Here is a 14,444-nt window from a genome sequence, read left to right on the forward strand (position 1 = left end):
GGAAAAGACTCATTTCCAGATGATGAGATGTGACATATTAACAGAAATGCGAAAAATAATGAAATAGTTTTAGATTTATTTGTGTTAAAAGTATTCATTTTAAGAATATCCTTTGTATGAACTCCTAACTTCTTGATTTTCTTTAATACTAATTCCATTTTCCACCAAACATTCATTAATCAGATTTTGGGTTCTTTTCTGTTCAAACTTTGAAGCCCACAGAAACATACGTTATGCCAAATGAAATTAAAATTACTGTGAGGAAGCTATATTTTCAGCAGTTTTCTGATACACAGATTTGCAAAACCTCTAGATAATGAATGTTCCAGCAGACTTGCAACAAACATATGTGGAACTGAATGTTTAATTAAAATCTGTAAAAGAAAGCTGTTTTCCTTATTTAATCCAGTGGTTACTAGACTAGCTGGTGTTTTAAATCACTGGATCTTTCTCCCTTAAACACAGATTGCTGGAATCTGAAAAGATAATTACAGGAAATACTGTTATGTGCTTGCTTTTTGTTTTATTTCAAAACATCTGCTTCTGACTACTCTAAGAGATATGATTTCATGTTTGTTTGCTTCTTCAGTCTTGCACTGCTATTCAGTTAGAAGCACTGTATATGTTTAGAATTTTAGGGAAAGTGGTTTGATGCTAGAAAGTTTGAGCATCCTCTGATAGCAAGAATACAGTCCTAGTTTTTCCCTACCTACTTTCAGGTTAAATGGTCTAATATTAGAAATGGAGGTTGGTGGCCCTGCCTTGTGGCAAGAGGTTTGGAGCTTGATGATCCTTGAGGTTCCTTCCAACCCAAGCCACTCTATGAAGAAAATAATCCCCTAAGCAAACAAGAAAGGAAAAGAAAACTGATTTGTGTAATTTGTCTCTGATGATCTTTCTCTTTGCTGTTACAATGTAATGAAAGGGAAAGGAAAGGGGAGAAAAAAAATGAAGAATCTGATTTGCGGGATCTCTAATACCTTATCAAAAATCAAGTACACATGGGATTGAATGTTTATTAAAATTTATCAAATAAAGCTATTTAATCCAGCAGTCTTAATGCTGAGACAGGACAGGAAAAATCTTCCCCTTAAGTGAAGCTGTATTTAGACATAATATTAATGTTCTGGTTTAGACAGAGAAAAAAATGAAAAAACAGTAGTTGCAGGCTCTGGTAGTAAATTGAAAAAGTTCCTGGATACAATTTCAGCATTAGCTTAATCCTATATGAAAGGTGGAGCAAGTTTATTTTCTGACTGCTGTCTGATGGGGTACAAAATGAGAAGTGTTCCTACAGCTGAAAAAAAAAAATAATAAAAATAAATAAATAAATAAAAGCCAGGTGTTTCTTCTGACTAATAACTGAGTTGAAAGCAGCTTTCCTGTAATTGTTGTTCCAAAAACAGAAATCTTGTTGCATGTAATCTTCAGTAATTTTCTTCTGGCAGAGGAGAGTCAAGAGGAGACATAGGCATAATTACTATTCTATTTGAGAAGATACCAAATAATTGTTTTAAATTTGTACTACTCTCAGACTATAAGCATTTTTATCTACTACTTGAACAGAGGTCTTCCATCCTTTCAATTACATTCAGGAACCTTGTCACTGGTTTGAATTTTCTGATTTCTCAGGTAGTATTATTTGTTTTCTGTTTTTCATGTTTTGTTTTTTGTTTTTTTAATTGTTCCTAAATTACTGTATTTCTGAAATGTCTATTTTACATTTTGCAATATAATGTATCCATTTACCCATTGTAAACTAATATGGGAAATTCCTTATCGTTCTGCTTTTACCAGTTTAGGAACTCGTTGCTTGAATCTTTTGGGTTTCCAGCAGTTCATGGGGGACAGTGAAATGACCTCTGATTTGATTGATGAAGGAAAAGAGTTAATCCGAAGAGGTAATTCAGATCCCATATCCTAATCATCCTACAAAATACAGTAATTCTTCCATGTCTGTGAAAAAAATAAAAAGACATAGCTTTTCAATTTTTGAACTGTAGGTGGCAATCTACTGCACAAAACACAACAGATTAACAGTACAGGTTGCTGTGTAAGTACTGTTGGACTTTGTTGACATCTGCAATAAAATACCAACTTTACTCATTCAGTGTGGGTAATTTTACAATTTAGTTAAGTGCTGATACTCTGAAGCCGTGACTATCTTAGTAATAATATCTATAGTAGTACTAGTAGTAATATCAATAATATCTTAGGGGGGCTGAGATCTGAAAGTAATGCCTCCTATTTTATTTTGTTGATCTATAATGTCAGAGGTGGATGTTGGTTTCATGGCAGTCGAGGTTGAGCCTTCCTGACAATATTTCTGTTAAATATTGTTGCCGTGTGAGAGATGGCAGCAGAGGGGCAGTCTGACAAAATGGCACGTGACATGGAAGTGCAGATGAAGCAAAGGTGTGTTATTGAATTCCTCCATGTGAAAAAATGGCACCCATTGGCATTCACTGATGCTTGCTGAATGTTTAAGGAGACCAAAGGAGTAGATGTGAGCATGTAAGTGGTGCATTTCAGCACTGATGACAGCCGTTGTCAACATGATAAATTAATTTTAATGATAAATTCCATTACAATGAACTTCATATGTCTTTAATTAATTGTATTAACCAACTATTTCAGTAAGAATCTCAGTAGTTAATGCTATTTTTTTCGTTGCATTTGTTTAAGAAAAACCTGTTAGAAGTGATTGTTCTTGTATTTAGCTACAGACTTTTTTTTTTATTTCTAGAGAAAAGAAAACGGCAAAGGCAGGAAGAAGGTGAAAACAGAAGAAGGGTAAAAGATTTATTTTATGTAATCACAATGTTAATATAATAATAAATCTACTGGGGATGGCCATTGTTATTTAATTCAGCCTAACTTTTTACAAGAAAAAAGTCCTGCAATCACAGATGGAAACAGTTTTGTCTTGTAGAATAGTCCTGGCTGAGGAAAAAAGATAATTTATATTTTCTTTTTAAAAGATAAGAGGGTTATTGTGGTGATACTACTTGTACTCTCTTGTTACTCACTCTATTCTTAGAATCAATTATGGCTATAAACATAGGTCAAGATAACCAGTCCTGACCTACAAGATTCAGAATAATCTGGAAGAGTTTGTTCTCAGTCTCTTCTGTTGATGCTGATTTGCTTGAAATAACAGACTTGCAGTGTTGGGTTGTTCTCTTGGAATGGGGACTGAGTGCTCTTCCCAGACTTACCCTGCTGTTTTGTGTAGTCATTGCTAGTAATTGGCAGAGATTAATTTTTTCCTTCTGAGCAGGGAAAACATTTAATGTAGTTCCCTTCTTCAAAGAAAATAAGCAGGAAGGAATGAGTACTGTTGCCACTGAGTAACAAACAGAATCTTTGTTTCAAATAATTTTTGAAACATAATTCAGAGAGTTTCGCTTCAGCAAGTTCAGTTAATTGGAGCTTTTGTTTTTGACTTCAAATTCAGTATAGAAAAAAAGGATATCTAAGGAGTACATGTGAAAAATAAACTGCCAAAAGGAAAAGTATTATTTGCAGAAAGCTAGGATAATACGGGGTCTAAAACCTCTGGATTCTTCAAGCTCAGGAATACTTGCCTTCAATTCTTGTTAACAGCTAGTACTGCAAAAACCTTTCTTCTGATGCTCTGCTCTGCACCTTCCATCCCATAGTTTTAAGGCTTTCCCTTAATACAAAACCTAGTACCAGTCAGTGCATCATACCTTTGTTACACACTGAAATGAACTGACATAAATCAGCAATTTTATTTTCAATAGAAAACTCATTTTCTATTTTTGAAATAGAAAAAAGTATGAATATGAAAAAAACTGTTTTTTGAGTTTGCATTTTACACTGTAGCACATATATTCTTGAAACTTTTAGAGGATATAAGAGTATTCTTTTGTTACATCATGATAAATACTTTCTCTACAGCTTGAACTGTAAGATCTGTTGGCATAAATTAGCATAGTAACTTTTGAGTTTATCAAGGATCCATATAAGAATCTGATCAATATGGAAGTTACAGATGCAATAGGAAAGATTTCTACTGTGTCATGAACTTGTCTCCTAAGAAGAGCAGGTTTTCTTCTTTAATACTTCATAATTCTTCATATTAAAATTATTAAATGCTAAAAGATTATGTGATAGAAGTATAACAATAACTGTTTTTCTTTTTTTGTCTGGGTATTCTACCATTCTGCCACTAGATGGAAATACAAACCAAACAACCAGCATCTGCCTTTGCACTGTAGCAGTTGAAGAACTTTGTAGATTTAATATGTAGTTTGTTTCCTCTGAGTATTTTTCTTCTAAAGAGCAGTTACTGAAATTGGTTTTGTAAAGGTACATAAACACTGAGCTAAAAACAAAACAAGAACTCTTCTTGTATCAAGATATCAAGCAGTAACATTTTCAAAGTATTTTCTTTCACTGTGTGGCAAGGTTGACCGGTTAGCTCTAGACTGCAGTATCTGTTGATCCTGTGTGTGCTTTAGTTGTGTTACTTTTCTGACAGTTCATGTTTTTCTTTTTTTGTCTTTTTCCAGGAATGGAAAGAACGGTATGGAAATAGAGAGGATTCCACTAGAAACAGGGTTGTCCACACAGAGCAAAAAGAATCCAGCTTCTCAGAGGCCAATACTAATAGACGTAAGTTGTGTGGGGCTTTTTTGTGCTGTGTGGAAATTTTTTGTTTGCTTGCTTTTAGGTTTTTAATGTCCTGTCTGTGCAATACTGACTGTAAGTAAAAGTAAATAGTTTCCTTTTTGTCTCAGATCATATATTGATACATTTCCTTCTTTTGGAAGGAAATAGTGCTATCTTGACCATTCAAGACAAGTGCCATGTTTCTTCTCATCTTTTACATTTTGACTTTTTGAGGCTGGAGATTCTGGCTGGTCTAAATTACTTGATTTTCTCATGGGACATACAACTAGAGTAGCAGTTGTTAACAAAAAAACCCACAAAACTATATTTGAGGTATACCTTGCAGTTGGAAATTTTAAATATTGGAATGTACCTCTTCTGCATGCAAATGAACTGATTTGGGTTGGAGTAATGACTTACAAATATAAAGCCAGAATATACATGAGTGCATGCATGTCATTTAATAACACATTAAACTAGCCAATTTAGATTGTTACATGTACAGCAGTATTTGCTTGTAGAAGAAGTATAATGTTGAGTTGAAAATGTTTAAAAGTAAACAAACCTCTTATTGTCCACTGATTTTTTTTGTCCTTTTGCTAACTTTCAGTGTGTATTTCATGTACTCTTGTAAGCTAACAACAGGTGAGAAATGAAACTAAACAGCTAAATGTGACAGGTTGAATGAAATGATGGAAAAGTGATTAAAGTTTAGAAAATAAAAAGGAGAAGATTCAAGACAAGTGCTTTCAATAAAAAATAAAGTAGGTCTTACTGCCACTCTTTTTAAGAGTGGAAACCAGTAGGAAACCAAAGTATTCAGATAAAGACTAACTGAAATTGTATTCAATTATATTCTGCTATTAACTAGGCCCAAAACAAGCTGTAGACACTGGCCTGAAGCTGGCAGTGAAATGTCAAACAGCTGTATTTCATTCATTCATGAGTTTTTCCATTTCAAAACAAACAGAAGAACTTAAAAAATTCCAGCTAAATTTTGCACGTAGCGTTTTTGTCTGTCTTGGTTAAAAATGTCAAGAATGGCAAGAATTTATTTATTTGTAAATAATGTTTCTGTATAACTTTTAATTTTCTGTGACTCTTTGCAAAATGGATCTCATCTGCTTGTTGCAGTTATGTCGTTCTGCAGATAAATAAGAACAAAAAATCTAAAAAGACCCAAACTTTGAGCATACAGTCAGATTTTATTTAATACTGAATTTACTCTAAATATTCATGATTATGCTTTAGATGAGTTACTAGCAAATTATTATACTGGTCTTTTAAGTTTGATATTTTCACACAGTGGGATGTGTTTATAGAATTAAATGGATCTTTTTCCTGCTTTTTACCTATTCAGCACTGTCAAAGTACACTCGAACAAATGGTAGGACTGAAAGAGATAGAATAGAACTTCTTCAGGATGCAGAACCTTTGGATTTTAATGCAGACTCAATTAATGATGACCCTCTTGAATCGGACTCTGGAAGGTGAGGAATCCTCTGTTTTACTTACAATTTAAAAATTTTAATAGCTTTTATCTCCTGTCTTGTAACAGCTTTGTCAGATGATTTTGTATAATACCTTTATAAACAGTATTTGCTTCTTACATCGCTTTTTTTTTTCTTCCTTCTCTCTGATGATATCAAAAGTGTTTTCAACCCAATTGAAACCACTGGGTTTTATCAGTTTTTATAGAAATGTCTGAGTAAGGTTTGAGATGACCATAAATCTATGTGTTAGCATAATCTGGAAACTATGCATATAAACACAGTAGTGAAAGTACAGAATAATGACTTACATATGCTCAGTATAGGTATTTTATTTTTCTCAATTTCCTACAAGACTTCAGAGAGCTTATTATTTTTTGTATAAAAGAAAATCTGTAAAGATTGAAGGAAATGAAACTGAGTATTATAGGATCAGTAGTTGCAGGAGTGCACCTGTGCATCAGATCTTGAGACTAGTAAAGTAAATTCAAATCTGAACCTATTGGGCAAAGTCTTAGGCTGAGCAGTGTAGCTATGTGAATAATAAGGAATTGTGTGTGTTTCCAATATCCATCATGAAATGGGATATATTATTAGCTGCTAAGTTCTACTTGCATTCAGGAAAGAAGTAAAATGTTTAATGGTGCTTTTTTAATCTAGACAGCTATGTATTAGAACCTTGCTATGACAAATTGTTTAAAATTTTTCTACAAAAAGTTACAATTTGTATGTTTTTCAGTTTAAATTAGCATATCAAATCCATCTGAAATTGTTTGTGTTGACTTCTGTCTGTAACTTCAGCAAATAAATGCCAGTTCATAAACATATAAAGAATGTTTTTAAATGATGATGGCAGGTTCGACAGGTTAATTCAGTAATACTTGTTAATACTGACAACTAAATTGTCTAATCTAATGTCACCACATTTGGAAAATTTTTGGCTTCTGGAGTTCTTTTTGGGTTTCTTTTTAGCACAAAGTTTAAATAGGAAGCAGCCTAGTGTAATTCTGTTTTCTACTTCTATACAGTGTTTGAAATAAGTAACAGTCTACAAAAATGGAAGTAGGCATATATAATTGTTCTGAAGCAGATGTGATATCTGAAGTCTTCATTCATAGGTCTTTCTTCTTTTTCTGTGATATCTTTTCATGTTTAAAATTCATTCTGCAGGTACCAGCCTGGTGGAAGATATCTGTCAATGTCTCGAAGCAGAATATTTGAGGATGTCTAATCTAAATCTAAAGAAAAATCATTGGCAATCTATTTCCTATTCGCTGCTTGGAAAACATTGTATTTATGGTTATTGCTGAACCAGAAAAGATCATTTTTGTTTTATTAAAAAAATGAAGAAACAGCTATATTTTGGAAATGTATCTGTATGATAACTCTACCAGTTACAACAAGAATATTCTTCTTCTATTTTAGATGTTATTGTGCATCCATATGAGTTTTTATAATGACCAAAAGGAGAGAACTAGTAATTAAATTACTAGAGATTGATTTCATAAAAAAGGCTCAACTTGAATTACAATATTAAGCTTCAGAATGAACATTTTCTGGAAGGGTTTTTTTTTTTTGTATAGAAAAAGATGCTATGAGAAAATCTTGATGCATCCAAAATGCAGTTATATTGATTACAATAGTGGACACTTACTAAATTTTCTGTCTAAACATTTATGACTAGTCCAAAATTTACAGATTTAAGTTAGTCTTCTTTTGGCTTCAGTAGTCTTTAGATCAGACCCTAAATAAGCAGAAGGACTGAATGGCAGTCTGTTTTCACAAATCTTGCTGGCATTAGTTTTAGAACTAATGAAATTTAGAATATGTATTTGTCAAGAAAGGTAATATTTTCTTTTCCAGTGTTCAAGGCCAGGCTGGATGGGGCCCTGGGCAAGTGAGTTGCAGCTGTGCCTGGGCAGTGTGTTGGATTGTCCTTACGGTCCAACCCAAGCAATTCTAGATTGTGTGTGTGACTAGATGAATATGGATGAAGGTTTCACTGTCGTATGAATGTATGTGCAATAGCAAGGAAATGTTATCAAAGGCATGATGTTTGCTTAAGATTTTTACAGTTCTAACTGTTGAAAAATATTGACAGACTAATGTTTTGGGTTCTTGTTTTTTTTAAAGCATAAAAGAAATCTAATGTGAATAATGAGTTAAATTTGGAAAAAAATTATTTGCATAGATTTCAGACACAGCTTAAAATTTTTGAGTGTTTCTTTAGAAGAAGGGAAATACATAGCACAGCTAGATAATGATGAACACTTTTAATATCCCACATGTCCTGTTTGCATTATGTATCAGTTCTTAAGGTGCCTGTATTTTTGCAGTAAATTGTTGCAAAAAGATTAAATGCATATTCATTTAAATGCCATTCAAAAATGCCAATTATTAACTATGTAGAAATGCTTCTATTTAATTTAATTGGTGTAGATGCATTTTAACTGTAGTTTGTCAAATGAACTTTCAAGTGTAATCATAAGGTAAAAGACGTGATCACACATGATATCTTGGGAAATACGATTAACTTAAAATGCTGCTTTATGGGAATTTGTCATATACTCTTGCACTTGGGAGTTTTCTTTTTACGTATTTCTAAATGATGATGAAAATGGAAAGAGAACATGCTTCCGTCATTAATTCTTTATCATGCTTAAAAAGATAAGCATCCATTAAAGCACCTGAGACTGAGATAGTCTGAAAAGTAAACTTTCATGAACTACATGTTCTACTAATTTTTAGAAGTAGTCTTTTTCTGAAGTAACTGTTAATGGGGATCTAACTCTACCTCCTGCAATTTAGTACATTGTATGTTCTAACAGTAGTGGTATTTATAATATATTGATCTTATATTATTAATTTGATCTGCCTGTTTTAAAATACTATATTTCTGTTATGAAGGAGGAAAAATGCTTGTGTAGAAATGATTATGTAAATAAAAGGGCAGACATAAAGTAACCCTCACTTCTGAGGTGAATACACTGAATTACAGCCATGCTCAAATGTACCCAAGCTCATGTAATTTCTGTGTTGCATGTAAGAGGACACATTTTAGTTTGAGTATTTTATGTCTTATAAAAGCTTGATCAGCATGATACAGTATGGCTGTATCAGGGAATGAAAGTCAAGAAAATAGGATACTTGTTTCTGGATGCAGACTGTTCTATAGCAACTTTGTGATGTTACATATTTAATTTTTATTAGATAATCTTAGAAATGCGATTATTAGTCCAGCCTGATCTGAAAGAGGTTGTATATGTTTTTTGGACATCCATCAACAATTAACATTTCTAGACTTTATATTTCTATTTTTATAGCTTATATGTCATTTAATTGCCCAAAAGTTTATTTGTAATTTGTATTTGTAAAAATACATGGATGAAATAAGGTGTAAGTTCTTTATTTAACTCTTGAAATGTCACTACAAAGGGATCTAATTCAGTGCTAATGGAAAAATCATGAAAGGAATGTTTATTTTTCAGAGCTCTTGTGAAGTACTCCTATCTAGCTGCTGTTGACTTCAGAGTATTGAATCAGCCTTCTCAGGGCATGATTTTTCTGCATTCATAGACACATAGAATCATAGAATTGCTCAGGTTGGAAAAGACCTTAAAAGATCATCAAGTCCAACCACAACCTAACCATACTGCCCTAACTCTAACAACCCACCACTAAATCATGTCCCTGAGCACCCCATCCAAATGCTTTTTAAACACATCCAGGGATGGTGACTCAACCACCTCTCTGGGGAGCCAATTCCAGTGCTTAACAACCCTTTCTGTAAAGAAGTTTTTCCTGATATCCAACCTAAACCTCCCTTGGTGCAACTTGAGGCCATTGCCCCTCATCCTGTCACCAGTGAGAAGAGACCAGCCTTGCTCTCGCTGTAAGCACCTTGCAGATATTTGAAGAGAGCAATAAGGTCTCCCCTCAGCCTCCTTTTCCCCAGATTAAACAGCTCCACTTCCTTCAGTTGCTCAGACATCTGTGGAATGGTTGCTAACGAATTTACAATTGAAACTTGCTGAGGGTTTTATATACAAAAGCTAACTAGTTTGTGACATAAGACATCTGTGTGTTTTCCTCAGGATACAGTAATATGAGGATTTTACTGTAAATTAATTGCTGTGGGAATCCATCTGCTAGTATTGAAATTATGAGGTCATTTAGATGGGAATCTTCTGACCTTTTGTCATATGTTGCAGTGGAGTAGTAGAGTAACTAATGGCTGCTTTTTGAAACCACAGACATGAGGGCTTTAAAATAGCTCAACAGCTCTCTCTGGATAGTGCTTAGAGATCCCCAGTGTCACATACCAGCTGGATTCTAAAGGTTTAAATAAGGAGATGGATAAGTGATGTCATCCGTGTGATGTTTCATCCATGTATTCATTACTGACTAACAGTTATTACTCTTGCTCTAAGTGCAATTTGTAGCTAATTAGTGTTTCAAAAAGTAATTGTAAGTTCCTATGACTAAATATGAAAAGCTTTTAACTAAAGATGACTGGTTACAATAAAAGAACATTACAGAACCAAGCTATGTACCTGCACAACATTTGCTGTGTATTTGAGCTCACTGCAGACTACTTCAGTTACTGCTTACAAAAATAATGCAGAACTTGCCTGGGGGTTAAGTAAGTGCCTGACTGTGGCATCTGTACTGAGTTCTTTGCTACTGTAATTGTACTCTAAAAATAGCCTATATTAAAAGAAATATAAGTAAATAAACTAAAACCAGCTTTGGCATGTTTAAGCTGTGATTGTAATGTATGTTAATGTTTTTCTTGCAGCACATTTGATGCTCCAGATTTGATAATTTGAAGTAAAACGAGCTTGCAAAGTTTGCTTTAGGAAACAGAATGTTTATTAATTCTGTTGGTATATAGTCATGTTTATTTGCAACTAAAGAATGTCAATTATATCTTTATTTACAATTCCACTTTTTGAATTACCAAGCAGCCAAAGTGTACTACTTATGCTGTGAGCACCGCTTACACTTAGAAATTGCACCAAGCAACCACCCAAGATTGTAAACCAGTGAAAAGTAAATTGTCACAAACTTTACGAAGTGGGAGTGAAAACAGTAACTATTTTAACACTGTCAGTGCTGGATTTCTTAAACAGTACAGATAGCAAAAAGCTCTAGTCTAGTCTTACTGTTCCTGCTAGAACTGTAGTTCTGTATTTTCAGGCATTTAAGCATGTACATGTTCTGCTAACTTACACATACTGGGAAATGAGCCCTCTCTGCATGTTAAGGCACAGCACTTAGTGATGTAAAGTAAGGAATTTTTTTATGAGGGAATACAAAAAAACCTGAGCTTCTAGTCTGTGTTAGCAAGTGACAATTTGGGCATACTGTGGTATATTCTATCATATGAGTACGGCAACAAACTTTAAACTACTGTAACTTACACTACTGGAAAAATCACAGTATACAATATGTCTCTGCTTTGCAATCAAGCACTTGTAAAATAAATTGTCATTAGCAGTATTAAAGGGAATGGTGGAAAGCTGCTATCTGTTCAATATTTATTCTTACTATTTTAAAACAATCATGGTGATTTTTAGATATGAAATATTACCAATGGTTACTGTGATTTTCAGTAATGATGATAATTCTCACTTTACTAAATTTATCTCAGAATATTGTCAATGTTTAATGAAAAATACATTATTTCTTCCAAATTTCATTACTGCTGCTAATTACTTGCAGTTTGAGGGGATTTACAGTACCAAATAGAGATCATTTTATGAATGGAAACTTTCTGTGAGGCTTCTTAAGGAAATCTGCCTATTCATAACAGAATTGTTTCCATATGTATAATTAAAAGAAATGCCACTCATTGCGTATATTGTCTCCTAGCTTTTAATTTTTGTTTTAGCATTCGGAAAATGAGCGATTTTTTTACAGAGCAACTTACTGGTGTATCTTGTAAATGTTTTGAAATTTTTATGTTCCTTTTCCCTAATAAACTCTGCAGGAATATGCTGTTTCACAGCAGTTCTTTTGATATTATCTGTGCCTCTAATTAAGTAGTCTAATCTGAAGCTGAGACACTCCTACACCATTTGATTATGTTGACAGAAACACAGCATCCCTTGCAGAATAGCACCTTGAACTAGATCCCTTTCTAGTATATAGATTGCTGTCATTGATTATATTGCATTACATTTGGTATCTTCTGTTTCAGTTGTGTGGTAATGCCAATCACGTATGTTCTTTGTCTCCATTAAAATGCACTGGAATGTATTCCTCAGCATGCTTAATTTTGTGTGCGTGTGTTTTAGATGTAATTGAGAGGCAATAATAATATGCGACTTCAATTATTTCTTCAGGATAGTGTTGTTATATTTGACATTCCTGTGAATTATAGTAGTTCAAGTGTGATATCTTAACTGTCACTGTAGGAATTATTTTCTTTAAGAGATCACTTTAAATTTCTATGGAAGTGTCTGGAAGACAAGGGAAATCATTTTCAAATCTGGCTGTAGTAACAGAAGATGTTTATTCTCCAGTGTATATCAAGAGTAGGCTGTAGGAGTGCTGCTCATGGATAGACTAGCTTCTCTTGCCTTATGATACAAGTACGTGTGCATAAAACATTGTTTTAAAATTCACTGAGTTATAAATTTTCCTGTGTAGTATTTAAATTATTGATGTACTGGATATATTTTTGAAATGTATGTTAAAATATCTAGTCAATGACTTAAGTTGGCATGAAATAAATAATTTCTGCAATACATTTTTTTTCTTGGTGTATTTTAGATACTCAGACTTCTCTGAAATATTTGTGATAATGACCTTTCAGAGAAATTCTACCTATTTCTTCTTTCCAGATAGAGAGTTTATTCAATGAGACAATACAACCACATAGTGGTCACCTTTTTTACATCTTTAAAGCAGGTTAGAAAGGGAAATTGCTCAGAAGCCTGCATGCCTTGACATATCATTGTCAGAGCCCAGAGCTGAGGCATGGACCAGCGCTTTTGGTCTAGTCCCTTTACTGACAGCTCATCATGCTTCTGTGGGTGCAGGGAGACTGTAAGCTTCCCACAGTGCGTACTGAAATGCTGCAAAGAGCCTGTATGTTCCTGAAGCTGACTGGGGTCCTTGGTGCTTTTGGGGGACAAAAGATGGGCAAAGGGCATGGCTCCATCCTTTTCCATCATCACACTGGAACAGAAGTCCTAGATATATGCAGCTGTTAGTGACAAGCAAAAGACTGTTTCCTGTGAGGAGAAAGGTGAAGGGAAGAGTTAACTCTCATCTCTTCCGCTGCTTGCATGTTTATCACGTTTTTCTGTCCTTCCTAAAAATAATAATAATTTTTAAAAATGTTATATACAGCTACAGTGGCGGGATATGTATTTAGGTTTCATTTTTTCATTCTAATGAAACGTCATTTCACTTGGGAATTATCAATTGTCAATTCACTACAGAATTATCTCTTGGAAGTACTAACTTAAAAATCCTGGAGCAAGCAATTACTCATTTTATTAGCACATCAGGATGTTTGCAACAACTAAGTTTAGGATGACTGCTGTATTTCATTAGTTGTCTCCTACATTTAATCTATAGCTGCTGTTTCAAGTTAGTTGCAGGACATGTTTTGGCCTATCAAGACTAGTGTCTACCATCTTCCTGCAGAAGCTGGCAGCCCGAGGCTTATGGGATGGGTACACTTTTGGCTGGGTGAAGAGCTGGCTGGAGGGCCGGGCACAGAGAGTGGTGGTGAATGGAGTCAAATCCAGCTGGCGACCGGTCACGAGTGGTGTTCCCCAGGGGTCGGTGCTGGGGCCTGTCCTCTTCAATATCTTTATTGATGACCTCGATGAGGGCATCGAGTGCACCCTCAGTAAGTTCGCAGATAACACCAAATTGGCTGGAAGCGTGGATCTGCCTGGGGGTGGCGAGGCCCTACAGAGGGATCTGGACAGGCTGGAGAGCTGGGCTGAAGCCAGTGGGATGAGTTTCAACAAGGCCAAATGCCGGGTCCTGCACTTCGGCCACAACAACCCCAGGCGACGCTACAGGCTTGGGGCGGTGTGGCTGGAGGACTGCGTAGAGGAAATGGACCTGGGGGTATTGATTGATGCTCGGCTGAACATGAGCCCACAGTGTGCCCAGGTGGCCAAGAAGGCCAATGGCATCCTGGCTTGCATCAAAAACAGTGTTGCAAGCAGGAGCAGAGAGGTGATTGTTCCCCTCTATTCAGCACTAGTGAGGCCGCACCTCGAGTACTGTGTCCAGTTTTGGGCCCCTCACTGCAAGAAAGATATTGAGGCCCTGGAACGTGTTCAGAGG

At 34.8% G+C, this 14,444-nt stretch overlaps 1 protein-coding gene across 1 annotated transcript in view; it reads left to right on the plus strand.

Moving 5' to 3' along the window:
* The window catches only part of LMBRD2 (LMBR1 domain containing 2), a gene marked incomplete at both ends in the record, with an annotated part of 28,457 nt that extends 21,098 nt beyond the window's left edge, over positions 1 to 7,359 (plus strand). Inside the window, 5 exons of the mRNA XM_079548073.1 lie at positions 1,798 to 1,901; positions 2,747 to 2,793; positions 4,539 to 4,641; positions 5,999 to 6,128; positions 7,299 to 7,359. Of these exons, the coding sequence (XP_079404199.1) occupies positions 1,798 to 1,901; positions 2,747 to 2,793; positions 4,539 to 4,641; positions 5,999 to 6,128; positions 7,299 to 7,359 (445 nt within the window). The remainder of the gene's footprint in view (positions 1 to 1,797; positions 1,902 to 2,746; positions 2,794 to 4,538; positions 4,642 to 5,998; positions 6,129 to 7,298) is intronic.
* Between the last annotated feature and the right edge of the window lie 7,085 nt (positions 7,360 to 14,444).

Source organism: Tetrao urogallus, assembly GCF_951394365.1.
Source record: "Tetrao urogallus genome assembly, chromosome: Z".
NCBI lineage: Eukaryota > Metazoa > Chordata > Aves > Galliformes > Phasianidae > Tetrao > Tetrao urogallus.